We start from the raw sequence: 17,356 nt of genomic DNA, 5'->3' as shown, positions 1-17,356 counted from the left end.
TGGCCCAAAGGAACATCGAGAACGGACGGAAAGGATTTGCAAATGCATCAGACTATTTAGAAACTTGGGGTGACTCAGACAGCATAACGGCTGTAAATGCTCAAAAAGATTTGAGACATCCTACAAAATGGTGGCATAACCACTTAGAAGCACAATATCAAGGTTTCGAGATCAACAGCTAACATACGGAAGTAGGAGAAACTGAACTGAGGCTTAAGTCCAACAATCCTACTAGTCTACAGATTAGTAACACGTGATCCTGATAGAAAGATGAGAAGCCTAGTTCTTAATCCCCATAGAAGAGAAGAGGATGACTCGGATCAGAAGGCTATAAGGTAAAGGAGTAAAAAGAGCCTTACGTTCCCTTCCACAATCAATTCCCTTATATAACTAAAGCATTTCTAGACTCAACTTCGACCAGTTTGGCTTGGTAACCCTACAGGCAGTCAGGCTCTGATACCAAAGCTGTCGGGACCCCGATTCCAAGTCACATCGATCTAGCCGGTAACACCTCATATCACTTTGCGGTCTCACGCACGGTATTCCCACGGGTGTCGCCTTACCATGGCCCGGGACCGTTTGCGCCTTTTGGCTCACATATATGATAGTGTCGCTAGCATCCATATGACAGAGAACCCGGGCCGACATGACTAGTCGTGAACCCAAAGTGGCACTAACTTACGGGGACAGGCATACATGAATCAACATCGAGCATGTCGGTCAGCAGCGTGTGAATCCGGGTTGCAGCACTGGGCTAGCAGGACTCCGGGAACCCGGGCTGTAGCAGGCTAGGCAGGACTCCGGATGTCACCGCGTGACATTTCCCCGAAGGGACAGACACAGGAACGAAGTGAATCACATGCCGGCCAGTTAAGTGTTCCGGAGCAGTAGTGCTGGGCTAGCAGGACTCCGGTGAACCGGGCTGTAGCGGACTACTATGGCTCATGGAAGCACAAGACTAGGTTGTCGGATCCCACACATACCAAGCATTTCAATCATACACACAATATGCTCGATATGTGCAAATACAACATGGCATCACGACAAGACTCTACGACTCAGAGTATTTATGCATTAGGCTCTGAAGAGCCAGATATTACAAACATGGGTCTCATGACCCAACATACAGAGCATACAAGCAACAAGCACATGCGGAAGCTTAACATGTCTGAGTACAGACAACTATAAATGAAAAAGGCTGAGAAGCCTGACTATCTACTAGATCCTGCCGAGGGCACAAGATCGTAGCTGAGGTATCAAGCTAAACGTCGAAGTCCACACGGAACTACTAGCGAGACTGACGTCTCTCTGCAAAACATAAAATAAGCAAACGTGAGTACAAATGTACCCAGCAAGACTTACATCAGGACTATCTACATATGCATCAGTGTCAACAAAGGGGGTGGTGGAGTTTAACTGCAGAAAGCCAGCTTTGACTCGGTGGCTATCCTGAACTACGACTGCAAGCAACTCTTTTGAGGTGGCGCACACGAGTCCACAAATTCACCATACCAATACACCACTATGGATCCGCTCCCGTCTCCCTACGAGAACGCCATCCATAGCACTCACGCTTATCTTGTGCATTTTAGAGTATCCGCTTTCACTTGTCTATGAACTGTTATAGGCAACCCAGAAGTCCTTTACCGCGGACACGGCTATTCGAATAGATGATGTTAACCCTGCAGGGGTGTACTTCGTCACACACGCTCTCACCACTTACCACCATGTACACGTCGTGTACCTCGGCAACCTTCAAGCGGAAGCCTGGCAAGGGAGTCGGCCACGACCTGACTAACCACACAAGTCTCTCGTCCAAGTTTATCGCCTATTCGGGTTCCATCCGCAAGGAGATCCGGCCGGGGTGTCGCTCACGGCCCCAAACGATGTGTGCAGGGTTCCCAAGCCCACCTCGACGGATGGATCTATGCTTGGTACACCGTGCCACGGTGCCTGGTCTGTCCCAAGCCCACCTGTACCGGGTACCACTTGGTAGACTACTAACACTACCTACAAACACCAGAAACTAGTTGCAACTCCTGGACAGAGATCAAGTTGATTAATAAGTCGAGAGGGGCACTTAAGCATTCCAATGTGTGGTAGTAACTGTTCATGGATCACAAACACAGAACTCAGTTCCTGAGGACGATTTCAATGAGACAACCCACCATGTACTCCTACATGGCCTCTCACCGCTACCTTTACCAAATCGTGTTCACACACTTAGCTCTCACACAGTAGGACATGTTCACAACTTTCCAATTCATTCCCGATGAATCAGACCTGACACAACTCTAAGCAATAGCAGGCATGACAAACAAGCATGAATGAGTAGGCACATCAGGGCTCAAACAACTCCTACTCATGCTAGTGGGTTTCATCTATTTACTGTGGCAATGACAGGTCATGCAGAGGATAAAGGGGTTCAGCTACCGCAGCAAGTAACAGATGAATCGTTGTTGTCCTAATGCAGTAAAAGAGAGCAGGAGCGAGAGAGTGGGATTGTATCGGAATGAACAAGGGGGTTTTGCTTGCCTGACACTTCCGAAGATAGTATAGCTCTTCATCGGTGTCATCGATCGCATCGTCGAAGCAACGTCTACTGAGAGGGGACAACACCGGCAAACAGAGAAGAAACACGATCAATGCAATGCACAATATGATGCATGATCATGACATGGCAGTATGCTGTGATTTGGGCTAATGCAACTAGCAACAGGTTAAATGAAGTTGGTTTGAATCCAAGATTCAAATTCAAACTCCATATGTGGAAATTCAAATGCCATTTACATGATTTGTCATAAACAGTAGCTATAAGTTGCTCTAACATGCATGCAAAAGGTACAGATGGATAGATTGGATTTTTCTGATCATTTTTCATATATACATCTTTTCATTCTGAGTTATAGATTATTTTCTATGATTTTTAGAAGTTTATAGGATTTTCTGGAATTTCCTGAATAAGAATAAATCCAGAAAATAATTAACTGCATCAGCACTGCGTCACTGTGACGTCAGCAGGTCAACAGACCGGGTCCAGGTCAAACTTGACCAGTGGGGTCCACTGGTCCGTGAGACAGACACTAATCCCGCGTTGACTCCGGCTTTGACCCGCTGCGGGGCCCGCTGTCAGCGTCTACTGGTGGTCCAGCTGGCGGGGTTAGTGCTAATGACGAGGCCACGTCGGCCCTCGCCGGAGTTTCACTGGCGACAACCAAAACTGCGGCGGCAACTCACCGGACTTGAGCTACAGACGGCGGTTGGACGCGCGGAAACCACCAGAGGGTAGCCCACGCTCTTCCGCATCCAGGGGAGGTGTCAGAAGGTCGCGGGGTGGCCTGGTTCGCCGACAGCGAGCACTTGGGCGGCCGCCAGAGTTTGGTGTGTGCGGCAGCTGCGGCTAGAGCATGTGGCAGAGCAAGTTAAGCAGCGGGGCGGCAGCTACGGACCAGTAGGAGCACAACCATGTGCTTGGACGCAAGCTTTGGGTGCCCTGGCCATGGCGGCGCCATGGCCGGCGACACGGAGCTCTCGGCTCGGGTGGCTAGACTGGCTAGAGGAGGGGATTGACTGCGGGGAGAAGGGGAAAATGCTCGGGGGCTCACAGCGGTGCCGTAGAGATGGCCAGCGTGCTCGGGGAAGCCCTGTGGACGACGAATCGGCGACGATGATCTCCGGTGCCCGACGGTGAACACGGCGATGCCGGCGACGTTTTCGGGGCTTCCGGCATCGGGAGGCTCGGTGAGGAGGAAGAGAGGAACAAGGCGGAGCTCGTGGACTCATCGGCAGGGCGAGGGGTGGTCGGTGGCCGTGGTGGCAGAGGACGGCGGCGACGGGCGCGCTCGGGGAGGTGGGGATCAACGAGGGAGAGAGCAGGGGGAGAGTGAAAGGGTTCGAGCGGTTCGGGACAACGCTGGGGCATTCACCCACGCGTCCAGGGGCTCGGCGGCAAGCAGGAGGAGGCGTGGCGCCTCGCGCGCGTGCGCTGTCCCGCCTCTGCCTACTGGCAGAGGTTAGGGATGACTGGCACCAGGCCAGTGGGCTGGGCTGTCCACTGGGCCGGCCAGGTCAGTTCTCTCTCTCTCTAACAATAATCTGTTCTGCTTTTCTATTTTTGTTATTTTGTTTTGATTTAGTTTATAGCCCAAATCATTTTAATAAATCCTGAAAATAATTGTGGGCATTAAACGAATTATTACAGAGGCCCTTAACTATTTTCAGAATTGTTGGAGCATTAGAAAATATTAATAGTATTTAAATGCCCCAATTCAAATACAATATGGATTAATTCAAAGACCATAAATGGCTTGGAAAAATGTGCATGACCTCTGGTAAAGGTTTTAACCTTTTTCCATAAATAATGAACATTTTTGTAGGGCATTTTGGGTTCATTGAAAATATTTTTATTTTGAACCTAGTTGAATTCATTTGGTGCTAGGGTTTAACAATCCCCAATTCAACTTTAAATGAAATTTAGACATGATGCAGCAACCAAGCTAGTCCAAGTGCATAGCAAGGCTCGGGACGTGACATATTGGTTCCCACATATTCTACGAAGATATTTATAGGTCAGACCGCATAACAACATACGTTGTTCCCTTTATCATCGGCATGTTACTTGCCTGAGATTCGATCGTCGGTATCTCGATACCTAGTTCAATCTCGTTACCGGCAAGTCTCTTTACTCGTTCCGTAATACATCATCCCGCAACTAACTCATTAGTTACAATGCTTGCAAGGCTTATAGTGATGTGCATTACCGAGTGGGCCCAAAGATACCTCTTCGACAATCGGAGTCACAAATCCTAATCTCGAAATACGCCAACCCAACAAGTACCTTTGGAGACACCTGTAGAGCACCTTTATAATCACCCAGTTACGTTGTGACGTTTGGTAGCACACAAAGTGTTCCTCCGGTAAACGGGAGTTGCATAATCTCATAGTCATAGGAACATGTATAAGTCATGAAGAAAGCAATAGCAACATACTAAACGATCGAGTGCTAAGCTAACGGAATGGGTCAAGTCAATCACGTCATTCTCCTAATGAAGTGATCCCGTTAATCAAATGACAACTCATGTCTATGGCTAGGAAACATAACCATCTTTGATTAACGAGCTAGTCAAGTAGAGGCATACTAGTGACACTATGTTTGTCTATGTATTCACACATGTATTATGTTTCCGGTTAATACAATTCTAGCATGAATAATAAACATTTATCATGATATATGGAAATAAATAATACTTTATTATTGCCTCTAGGGCATATTTCCTTCAGTCTCCCACTTGCACTAGATTCAATAATCTAGTTCACATCGCCATGTGATTTAACATCAATAATTCACATCACCATGTGATTAACACCCATAGTTCACATTGTCATGTGACCAACACCCAAAGGGTTTACTAGAGTCAATAATCTAGTTCACATCGCTATGTGATTAACACCCAAAGAGTAATAAGGTGTGATCATGTTTTGATTGTGAGATAATTTTAGTCAACGGGTCTGTCAGATTCAGATCCGTAAGTATTTTGCATATTTCTATGTCTACAATGCTCTGCACGGAGCTACTCTAGCTAATTGCTCCCACTTCCAATATGTATCTAGACCGAGACTTAGAGTCATCTAGATTAGTGTCAAAACTTGCATCGACGTAACCCTTTACGATGAACCTTTTGTCACTTCCATAATCGAGAAACATATCCTTATTCCACTAAGGATAATTTTGACCGCTGTCCAGTGATCTACTCCTAGATCACTATTGTACTCCCTTGCCAAAATCAGTGTAGGGTATACAATAGATCTGGTACACAACATGGCATACTTTATAGAACCTATGGCCAAGGCATAGGGAATGACTTTCATTCTCTTTCTATCTTCTGCCGTGGTCGGGCTTTGAGTCTTACTCAATTTCACACCTTGTAACACAGGCAAGAACTCTTTGTTTGACTATTCTATTTTGAACTACTTCAAAATCTTGTTAAGGTATGTACTCATTGAAAAAACTTATCAAGCATCATGATCTATCTCTATAGATCTTGATGCTCAATATGTAAGCAGCTTCACCGAGGTCTTTCTTTGAAAAACTCCTTTCAAACACTCCTTTATGCTTTGCAGAATAATTCTACATTATTTCCGATCAACAATATGTCATTCACATATACTTATCAGAAATGTTGTAGTGCTCCCACTCACTTTCTTGTAAATACAGGCTTCACCGCAAGTCTGTATAAAACTATATCCTTTGATGAACTTATCAAAGCGTATATTCCAACTCCGAGATGCTTGCACCAGTCCATAGATGGATCGCTGGAGCTTGCATATTTTGTTAGCACTTTTAGGATTGACAAAACCTCCTGGTTGCATCATATACAACTCTTCTTTAATAAATCCATTAAGGGATGCAGTTTTGTTTATCCATTTGCCATATTTCATAAAATGTGGCAATTGCTAACATGATTTAGACAGACTTAAGCATAGATACGAGTGAGAAACTCTCATCGTAGTCAACACCTTGAACTTGTCGAAAACCTTTTTTGCGACAATTCTAGCTTTGTAGACCGTAACACTACTATCACTGTCTGTCTTCCTCTTGAAGATCCATTTAATCTCAATGGCTCGCCGATCATTGGGCAAGTCAATCAAAGTCCACACTTTGTTCTCATATATGGATCTTATCTCAGATTTCATGGCCTCAAGCCATTTCGCGGAATCTGGGCTCATCATCGCTTCCTCATAGTTCGTAGGTTCGTCATGGTCAAATAACATGACCTCCAGAACAGGATTACCGTACCACTCTGGTGTGGATCTCACTCTGGTTTACCTACGAGGTTTGGTAGTAACTTGATCTGAAGTTACATGATCATCATCATCAACTTCCTCACTAATTGGTGTAGGAGTCACAGGAACAGATTTCTGTGATGAACTACTTTCCAATAAGGGAGCAGGTATAGTTACCTCATCAAGTTCTACTTTCCTCCCACTCACTTCTTTCGAGAGAAACTCCTTCTCTAGAAAGGATCCATTCTTAGCAATGAATGTCTTGCCTTCGGATCTGTGATAGAAGGTGTACCCAACTGTCTCCTTTGGGTATCCTATGAAGACACATTTCTCCGATTTGGGTTTAAGCTTATCAGGATGAAACCTTTTCACATAAGCATCGCAACCCCAAACTTTAAGAAACGACAACTTTGGTTTCTTGCCAAACCATAGTTCATAAGATGTCGTCTCAACAGATTTAGATGGTACCCTATTTAACGTGAATGCAGCTGTCTCTAATGCATAACCCCAAAATGATAGTGGTAGATCGGTAAGAGACATCATATATCGCACCATATCTAATAAAATACGGTTACGATGTTCGGACACACCATAACAACATGGTGTTCTAAGTGGCGTGAGTAGTGAAACTATTTCATATTGTTTTAACTGGAGGCCAAACTCGTAACTCAAATACTCTTCTCCACGATCAGATCGTAGAAACTTTATTTTCTTGTTACGATGATTTTCCGCTTCACTCTGAAATTATATGAACTTTTCAAATGTTTCAGACTTCTGTTTCATTAAGTAGATATACCCATATCTGCTCAAATCATCTGTGAAGGTTAGAAAATAATGATACCTACTACGAGCCTCAATATTCATCGGACCACATACATCTGTATGTATGATTTCCAACAAATCTGTTGCTCTCTCCATAGTTCCGGAGAACGGCGTTTTAGTCATCTTGCCCATGAGGCACGGTTCACAAGCATCAAGTGATTCCAAAATCCCATCAGTATGGAGTTTCTTCATGCGCTTTACACCAATATGACCTAAACGGCAGTGCCACAAATAAGTTGCACTATCATTATTAACTTTGCATCTTTTGGCTTCATTATTATGTATATGTGTATCACTACGATCGAGATCCAACAAACCATTTTATTGTGTGTATGACCATAGAAGGTTTTATTCATGTAAACAGAACAACAATTATTCTCTAATTTAAATGAATAACCGTATTGCAACAAACATGATCAAATCATATTCATGCTCAACGCAAACACCAAATAACACTTATTTAGTTTCAACACTAATCCCGAAAGTATAGGGAGTGTGCGATGATGATCATATCAATCTTGGAACTACTTCCAACACACATCGTCACCTCGCCTTTTACTAGTCTCTGTTTATTCTGCAATTCCCGTTTTGATTTACTACTCTTAGCAACTGAACCAGTATCAAATACCGAGGGGTTGCTATAAACACTAGTAAAGTACACATCAATAACATGTATATCCAATATACCTTTGTTCACTTTGCCATCCTTCTTATCCACCAAATAGTTGGGGTAGTTCCGCTTCCAGTGACCAGTCCCTTTGCAGTAGAAGCACTTAGTCTCAGGCTTAGGACCAGACTTAGGCTTCTTCACTTGAGCAGCAACTTGCTTGCCGTTCTTCTTGAAGTTCCCCTTCCTCCCTTTGCCCTTTTCTTGAAACTAGTGGTCTCGTCAACCATCAACACTTGATGTTTTTCTTGATTTCTACCTTCGTCGATTTCAGCATCACGAAGAGCTCGGGAATTACTTTTGTCATCCCTTGCATACTATAGTTCATCACGAAGTTCTACTAACTTGGTGATGGTGACTAGAGAATTCTGTCAATCACTATTTTATCTGGAAGATTTAACTCCCACTTGATTCAAGCGATTGTAGTACCCAGACAATCTGAGCACATGCTCACTGCTTGAGCTATTCTCCTCCATCTTTTAGCTATAGAACTTGTTGGAGACTTCATATCTCTCAACTCGGGTATTTGCTTGAAATATTAACTTCAACTCCTGGAACATCTCATATGGTCCATGACGTTCAAAACGTCTTTGAAGTCCCGATTCTAAGCCGTTAAGCATGGTGCACTAAACTATCAAGTAGTCATCATATTGAGCTAGCCAAACGTTCATAACGTCTGCATCTGCTCCTGCAATAGGTCTGTCACCTAGCGGTGCATCAAGGACATAATTCTTCTGTGCAGCAATGAGGATAATCCTCAGATCACGGATCCAATCCGCATCTTTGCTACTAACATCTTTCAACATAATTTTTCTCTAGGAACATATTAAAAATAAACACAGGGAAGCAACAACGCGAGCTATTGATCTACAACATAATTTGCAAAATACTATCAGGACTAAGTTCATGATAAATTTAAGTTCAATTAATCATATTACTTAAGAACTCCCACTTAGATAGACATCCCTCTAATCATCTAAGTGATTACGTGATCCAAATCAACTAAACCATAACCGATCATCACGTGAAATGGAGTAGTTTCCAATGGTGAACATCACTATGTTGATCATATCTACTATATGATTCACGCTCGACCTTTCGGTCTCAGTGTTCCGAGGCCATATCTGCATATGCTAGGCTCGTCAAGTTTAACCTAAGTATTCCGCGTGTGCAACTGTTTTGCACCCATTGTATTTGAACGTAGAGCCTATCACACCCGATCATCACGTGGTGTCTCAGCACGAAGAACTTTCGCAACGGTGCATACTCAGGGAGAACACTTTTATCTTGAAATTTTAGTGAGAGATCATCTTATAATGCTACCATCAATCAAAGCAAGATAAGATGCATAAAAGATAAACATCACATGCAATCAATATAAGTGATATGATATGGCCATCATCATCTTGTGCTTGTGATCTCCATCTCCGAAGCACCGTCATGATCACCATCGTCACCGGCGCGACACCTTGATCTCCATCGTAGCATCGTTGACGTCTCGCCAACTATTGCTTTTACGACTATTGCTACCGCTTAGTGATAAAGTAAAACAATTACATGGCGATTGCATTGCATACAATAAAGCGACAACCATATGGCTCCTGCCAGTTGCCGATAACTCGGTTACAAAACATGATCATCTCATACAATAAAATATAGCATCATGTCTTGACCATATCACATCACAACATGCCCTGCAAAAACAAGTTAGACGTCCTCTACTTTGTTGTTGCAAGTTTTACGTGGCTGCTACGGGCTTAGCAAGAACCGTTCTTACCTACGCATCAAAACCACAACGATAGTTTGTCAAGTTGGTGCTGTTTTAACCTTCGCAAGGACCGGGCGTAGCCACACTCGGTTCAACTAAAGTGAGAGAGACAGACACCCGCCAGTCACCTTTAAGCAACGAGTGCTCGCAACGGTGAAACCAGTCTCGCGTAAGCGTACGCGTAATGTCGGTCCGGGCCGCTTCATCTCACAATACCGCTGAACCAAAGTATGACATGCTGGTAAGCAGTATGACTTATATCGCCCACAACTCACTTGTATTCTACTCGTGCATAACATCAACGCATAAAACCAGGCTCTGATACCACTGTTGGGGAACGTAGTAATTTCAAAAAAATTCCTACGCACACGCAAGATCATGGTGATGTATAGCAACGAGAGGGGAGAGTATTGTCCACGTACCCTCGTAGACCGAAAGCGGAAGCGTTAACACAACACCGTTGATGTAGTCGTACGTCTTCATGATCCGACCGATCAAGTACCGAACGCACGGCACCTCCGAGTTCAGCACACGTTCAGCTCGATGACGTCCCTCGAACTCCGATCCAGCTGAGTGTTGAGGGAGAGTTTCGTCAGCACGACGGCGTGGTGAAGATGATGATGTTCTACCGACGCATGGCTTCGCCTAAGCACCGCTACGATATTATCGAGGTGTAATATGGTGGAGGGGGCACCGCACACGGCTAAAAGATCGTTGATCAATTGTGTGTCGAGAGGTGCCCCCCTGCCCCCGTATATAAAGGTGCAAGGGGGAGGCCGCCGGCCTAGGAGGTAGAGGCGCGCCAGGAGGAGTCCTACTCCTACCGGGAGTAGGACTCCCCCCCTTTCCATGTTGGACTAGGAGTGGAAGGGGGAAGAGGTGGAGGGGAGGAAGGAAGGGGGGCGTGGCCCCCCTCTCCTTGTCCTATTCGGACTGGGGGGGAAGGGGGGCGCGGCCCTGCCCTAGCCTCCTCTCCTCTCTTCCACCTAGGCCCAATAAGGCCCATTAAGTTAAACGGGGGGGTCCGGTAACCTCCCGGTACTCCGAAAAAAATCCCGATTTCACCCGGAACACTTCCGATGTCCAAACATAGGCTTCCAATATATCAATCTTTATGTCTCGACCATTTCGAGACTCCTCGTCATGTCCGTGATCACATCCGGGACTCCGAACAACCTTCGGTACATCAAAACATATAAACTCATAATATAACTGCCATCGTAACTTTAAGCGTGCGGGCCCTACGGGTTCGAGAACTATGTAGACATGACCGAGACACCTCTCCGGTCAATAACCAATAGCGGAACCTGGATGCTCATATTGGTTCCCACATATTCTACGAAGATCTTTATCGGTCAGACCGCATAACAACATACGTTGTTCCCTTTGTCATCGGTATGTTACTTGCCTGAGATTCGATCGTCGGTATCTCGATACCTAGTTCAATCTCGTTACCGGCAAGTCTCTTTACTCGTTCCGTAATACATCATCCCGCAACTAACTCATTAGTTACAATGCTTGCAAGGCTTATAGTGATGTGCATTACCGAGTGGGCCCAGAGATACCTCTCCGACAATCGGAGTGACAAATCCTAATCTCGAAATACGCCAACCCAACAAGTACCTTTGGAGACACCTGTAGAGCACCTTTATAATCACCCAGTTACATTGTGACGTTTGGTAGCACACAAAGTGTTCCTCCGGTAAACGGGAGTTGCATAATCTCATAGTCATAGGAACATGTATAAGTCATGAAGAAAGCAATAGCAACATACTAAACGATCGAGTGCTAAGCTAACGGAATGGGTCAAGTCAATCACGTCATTCTCCTAATGAAGTGATCCCGTTAATCAAATGACAACTCAAATCTATGGCTAGGAAACATAACCATCTTTGATTAACGAGCTAGTCAAGTAGAGGCATACTAGTGACACTCTGTTTGTATATGTATTCACACATGTATTATGTTTCCGGTTAATACAATTCTAGCATGAATAATAAACATTTATCATGATATAAGGAAATAAATAATACTTTATTATTGCCTCTAGGGCATATTTCCTTCATTGACCTCACGCGCCCACCGTTTAAGTTGGCGGTGAGAGGAGTGCAGAGATCCACCTCTGTCAATGCATAGAGCGTCAGTGGCCTTCTAGAATTCCTGCTCACTGGTTTTCTCTTCATCTCCTCCATCACTTTCATCATTGCAATCTTCCTTCTCTCGGCCCCTGGTGGGTTTTCCTTGGTTCCGAAGAGCCTTGCCGGGGCGGTTTGCTTCACCGCCTCGTCCCTTCCCGCCAGTGCCACTCTGACCTTTTCCTTATCACGCTTCTCATATTCAACCCTCTGCTTCTTATCGAGTTGCTCAACCTGATGACATTCCTGGAGATCGTGGCCCCCGGGCCCAAGGCGTGCTCGGACTTGGCTTCGAGGTGAAGCCAATGGGCAAGTGCGGAGCGCCGCGGGTCCCAACAGCTTGCTGCTTTGGTTGACGCGTGGCGATTGATGGGACGTGGGCGTCTCCGCTTCCCCACGCTGCCTCGGCAACTGCCCGTCTGACAAAAGGCTGGCGCGGGCTGTATTTGCCTTCATTGCTTTCCTTCGTCTTGCTCCAGATCCCCTTCCTTGCTTTTTACTCCCAGAGACTCCAGATCTGCCCGGATCCTCCTCCAAGCCTGCCGCTAATGGCGCCCAAGAAAGCTCGGGCCCCTCCCTTGTCGTCTTGGTACGAGCCGGCACTCGATGCGCCGAGCATTTCGGAGAAGAACCTAGACGACGTGCTCCTGATGACGGCGGAGGGTGATGAGAAGAGGAAGACTGAGCTTCGGGCTGGCTCCGCCAAGCAGGAGGCCTCAGGCAGCACCTTCTACCCCTTCTTCACGAGCAGGATCGTCGCCGGGTTGGTTCCCCCTTTCTCCGATTTCTTCTACTCCTTCCTCAGCCATTACAAGATCCACGCCCTCCATCTTCATCCCAACTCCATCCTCCTCCTGTCGATCTTCGCCTTCTACAGCGAGGCGTACGTGGGAGTAATGCCGTCTGTGGCACTACTGCGCCACTTCTTCTTCCTCCGGATCAAGGAGGGCCACTGCTCAGGGTGCGTTGGCTTTGTCGTGGCCAACAAGACCAATGCCATCTCGAAGGCCGGGAAGAAGGCCGAGGGCTTCAGGAGCAAGTGGGTCCTAATGGACGCCAAGTGCTCCCACCCCCGGCTGGTGCTGCCGACGATAATGCCCGCGTCCCAAGAGGGGTGGCTTCGCGCGAAGCTCACCGACCCCCGGGCGGTGCAGGTGTTAGAGAGGATGACCGCCGACCTGAAACCTGGTGACTCAAGGGCGGCGAAGCTGATGGGGGCCATGATCATCAAAGAATTCATGAAGCAGCGCGTGGCTCCCCTTCAGGCGCGCCCGCGCCCCTTGTGGAAGCTTGGAGACGAAGGGGACGACCTCCGCCTGCGCCCGATGGCCCTTTCTAATGAGGAGCTGCGCTCGGCCCTCTACTCCTTGTTTGGGGACGATCAAGAGTACCCACCGGACTCCTTCGTTCCCTTGTTCCGTCGCTCAGATGGGGCGGAGGCTGCCGCCACCATGCCCGTCTTCGACAGGCGTGGGCTTGTGCCGCCCACGCCTTCGAATGTCCTGGTGACGACGACTCCAGTGAATGTGTCTTCCGATGAGTCTCGCGAGGATGAAGAGGAGGAAGAGGAGGAGGAGGAGGAGCGCGACTCGGAGGCGACCCGGGAAGGGGCGGGGGAGACCTTCCCCTTGCGCAAGTCCGACATCCTCCGCACCCTACCTGATGACGATGACGAGGCCGATGTCCCCCTAGAGAGAGGGGAGCAACCCGTGGCGGGGGGCTCCACGAGGTCCAAGGTCAGTCCCCGGAGGAGGTCATCGGCCGAGGTTCCGACGAGGGGCAGGTCGGGGCTGATCTCCAGGGACAGCTCTCCTGCTCTGACGCTGCCTGGAGCTGCTTCTGGCCCATCTGCTGCCCCCTCTTCTGCTCCTAGAGCCTGCGCGCCAGCGCCCACTACAACAGGAACCCCCTTTAACAACACATCAATGCGTTGTCGTATGTCCATATATGTGTTGCTAAGGTCTACACCAACGAATTAGTATGTGTTGCCATTGGTGGCGTTGGAAGGATCTACAACAACGTATATAGGTGCGTTTGTAAACGACATGTAGAAGCGTTGTTAGGTAGCAACATATAAGGTTAGGGCCCAACAACACTACATATGCGTTGGTGGTGACCCTACACAACATGATTCTAGAAGCTTCGTTAGATAGCATGACCAACTAATGATTTTCAGATATTGCATCCAAAATTATTAGTTCAACACCAATAGTGCATAGGAGCCGCAATATAATAAACAATCCAGTCTCATATATTAAATAAAATATGTGGCATTACAAAGAACATGGTCCAAAGATTACAAGAGGTGAAACTATCTAGTAGTAGGCCAATTCTTGACCTTGCCATCAACTATAATGTTTGTAACATTGATACTAAAAATTACATTCTAATTGACTTGTAGCCAAATTATTTGCCTCGGAATCAAAATCTTCTTAGCCTTGCAATCAAAATCTGAGTCATGCATCCTCAATTTATCTTGGTAATCTACAAAATAACAATATGAGGCGAGAAATTATAGTAAAGTAAATTAGATTAATATAGAAGTAAAATTTAAAGGAGCACCGTACAAATGTTTTTTACCAAAACTTAGATTTGTACATAGAGGTGGGATAATTAATAATCTGGTTATAAAAACATCTACAACAATTATTAAACAACATGATTATGCCCTATATCCATGTACTAACTTTTTTTGCATCTCGCATAAATTCAAAACTATATGAACTATCATTATATAGTTTTAGTGTTCCAGTCTATTTTTTTATAAAAAAGACCAAAATGCAGAAGTGGAAAGTGCAGATACTTGCAACATCAGTAGCATCGCTCTGTAAAGAAATAACAAAATACGCACTAGCGAAAGGGTGATTGCCATGCTATGAAGTACAAACACAGAGACTCCGGGTCTTCACCCTTACTTTGTAAACCGAGGACATTCTATTTCTCTCTTAATTGTCATGCACATGTTCTGAATACCCATGGCTCTTTAAGATAAAAACTATGTATTAAAACACCGAGTACCTTTGACCAATCATACGTAGCTATTCATTGTGAACAACCATCTGCTTGTGTTTACTACCAAAAATTATCCAAAATTATATTAATATTAATAGTGAGATGAATTCAGCAACCGACTAAATGATAAGTATTCTAGGTGACTAGTTATACCAACTATACATAATTCAATATTTCTATTTTCCAATGGTCTCTACACTAATTAGCTTTGGGGCACATCACTCCTGTACTACCCATTTTTGGGACGATTTATTAGTCATGCTTGCTATGGTGTATTAGGAGAAATCTCAGTGCTATCAAATCAATAATCTTTAAATAATCTACATTACACAAAACGTCATTGTTACCTGAGTACTACAAAGTCAAACATTAGAATTTCCTGATCCATGTAAAATTCTCAGAACCTACAGAAGCAACAACACGAAAAAAAGCATCATCAGATTGGAACAACTGGAGTTATCAACACATGCATAGAAAGAAGACGTGCATAATGAACTAACAGCAGAAAGACGAAACAGCAAGAAAACTATGAACTGTCTACCCTGAGCCCCTGACTTGACCTTGAATGAATGCATGATCTAATTAGTATAGACAAGAGCATGCCATAATTAGAATACAAGAGAGGACATCACAGAATAATTGATTAGCTGCGGGGTAAAAGAACATACGAGACTGAGCCTACCATAATAAGTCATGTTTCCGTCTGATCTTGCAGCGTCACCCCAAGCAGAGATAAGGACTCTTCTTCGTGAAAATTGTACGGTTAACTGCCGCCTCAAACCACGCCTCCAGTCCCTATGCATTATCATCACTTGAAACATCAATCGTCATGTTCCCATCTTACTAAAATTACATATCACATCTACATGCATCAGCCCATTCAAGTATAAGCTTGGTGAAAAAGGTTGTTGAACTGGCTTTTCTACATGGTTTTTGTCTTACACTTAACTGATTGTTATGAGGCTTAAAAGTAGCATTATGAGGCTTGAATGTAAGTGAATTAGAACCATCATGAATTAAAAACTAAGAATTGGTTACCCCAACTCTAGCTGGGAGATCAAGGGATGAAGAATAGATGCCTTTTTGGTTGACCACGAAATTATGGTCATTTCCTTAGCAAACCTGCATTATATACAAAAACATGAGCACAATATTTACGTAGAGAGAGAGAGAGAGAGACAAAGCAGGGGACACACTAAGCAAAATACCATACAGGTTCTGAACTTGTTGTCTCTGTGCAGAAATCATCTCTTGTTCATCGTTTGGGGTAGAAGAATCCTGCATTTATTTCAACAAAAAACTTATGTGTCAGTTAAACGGTTCCCTTCAGTGATGCGCGTAAAATAGGAAATCTTAGGTATTAAATCAATATGTGCAGCTACGCAGGCAGGTAAAATCATCAATGAGGATGTGGTCCATTGGTGTTGTAACTTGTAAGATGCGGCCGGCAAGGAAAAACAAGGGTGGGCGAGGACATCGGGGAATATTACTTTTACATAATAGAAGTACAGATGCGGGTAGGCAGAATAGGACCTGCTGAACTACTGCAGTGTGAGGAAGACGGGGGCGTCGGTGCTTGCGTCTTTCCTGGCTGTGTGGATTGTGCATGAACAACGCCGGCGTCTGCATCTCCGGTCATGCGGATGAATCGACGGCGGCGACGCGTTCCCCAACGCGAGGGGGATGGACGACAACGTCGAGTGCGTCCCCGACGCGCGGAGAAACTGGTGAGGGAGGAGGGCTTGGCGGAGGCTCTTGAACGTACCGAGGGAACAGAGGAGGAGATTGAGGGCAAAGGACGGCGGTGGTGGGAACCCTAGCTGTTGTAGGTGCGTCTCTCGCTTAGGATGAAGGCCAAAACGACGGGAGAATAGGAACACGCTTCCTGCGCAAGAGGTGGAGGTGTGGGCACGAGGAGGTTAGCGCTTGCGGAAAGTGGGAAACAACACATTATATTTTTTCCCCGGGTAAAACAACACATCCTGTTATATCGTTGCTAGACATATGTTGGTATAGGGGGGTTCTTGTTGTAGTGGCCTCAGGCTGCGAGGCTCTCTGGCTTCAAGCTTAGGAAGCGGAGAGACTACGCCGCGGTGGACCAGTAAGTGCTCTCACCCTGCCTTGTTCTTGCTTCTGCTGCCGATTCTTGATGCTTCTCCGTTGCGCAAT

General features: G+C 45.7%; 1 protein-coding gene across 1 annotated transcript; it reads right to left on the bottom strand.

Annotated features, from left to right (window-relative positions):
* Positions 1–14,427: 14,427 nt before the first annotated feature.
* On the bottom strand, positions 14,428–17,033 carry LOC123166722 (uncharacterized). Its single transcript, XM_044584514.1, has 6 exons — positions 16,721–17,033; positions 16,401–16,465; positions 16,226–16,309; positions 15,870–15,982; positions 15,535–15,591; positions 14,428–14,659 (listed from the first exon to the last, which is right to left on the bottom strand). The coding sequence occupies exons 1-5, from the start codon at positions 16,814–16,816 to the stop codon at positions 15,557–15,559; spliced, it is 393 nt and encodes a 130-aa protein (XP_044440449.1). The 5' UTR covers positions 16,817–17,033; the 3' UTR covers positions 14,428–14,659; positions 15,535–15,556.
* Positions 17,034–17,356: the final 323 nt, after the last annotated feature.

This window comes from Triticum aestivum, chromosome 1D (assembly GCF_018294505.1).
Source record: "Triticum aestivum cultivar Chinese Spring chromosome 1D, IWGSC CS RefSeq v2.1, whole genome shotgun sequence".
Lineage (NCBI taxonomy): Eukaryota > Viridiplantae > Streptophyta > Magnoliopsida > Poales > Poaceae > Triticum > Triticum aestivum.
This window is presented reverse-complemented; position numbering and strand designations above follow the sequence as displayed.

Bases quoted from the DNA above. Each gene is read 5' to 3' on its own strand.
- LOC123166722 (XM_044584514.1), bottom strand. From the start codon at position 16,816: ATGCAGACGCCGGCGTTGTTCATGCACAATCCACACAGCCAGGAAAGA. The intron at 15,983-16,225 runs GTAACCAATTCT...GATAATGCATAG, and splicing joins ATCTCCCAGCTAGAGTTGGG to GGACTGGAGGCGTGGTTTGA. The intron at 15,592-15,869 runs GTAGGCTCAGTC...TTGCTTCTGTAG, and splicing joins CGGAAACATGACTTATTATG to GTTCTGAGAATTTTACATGG.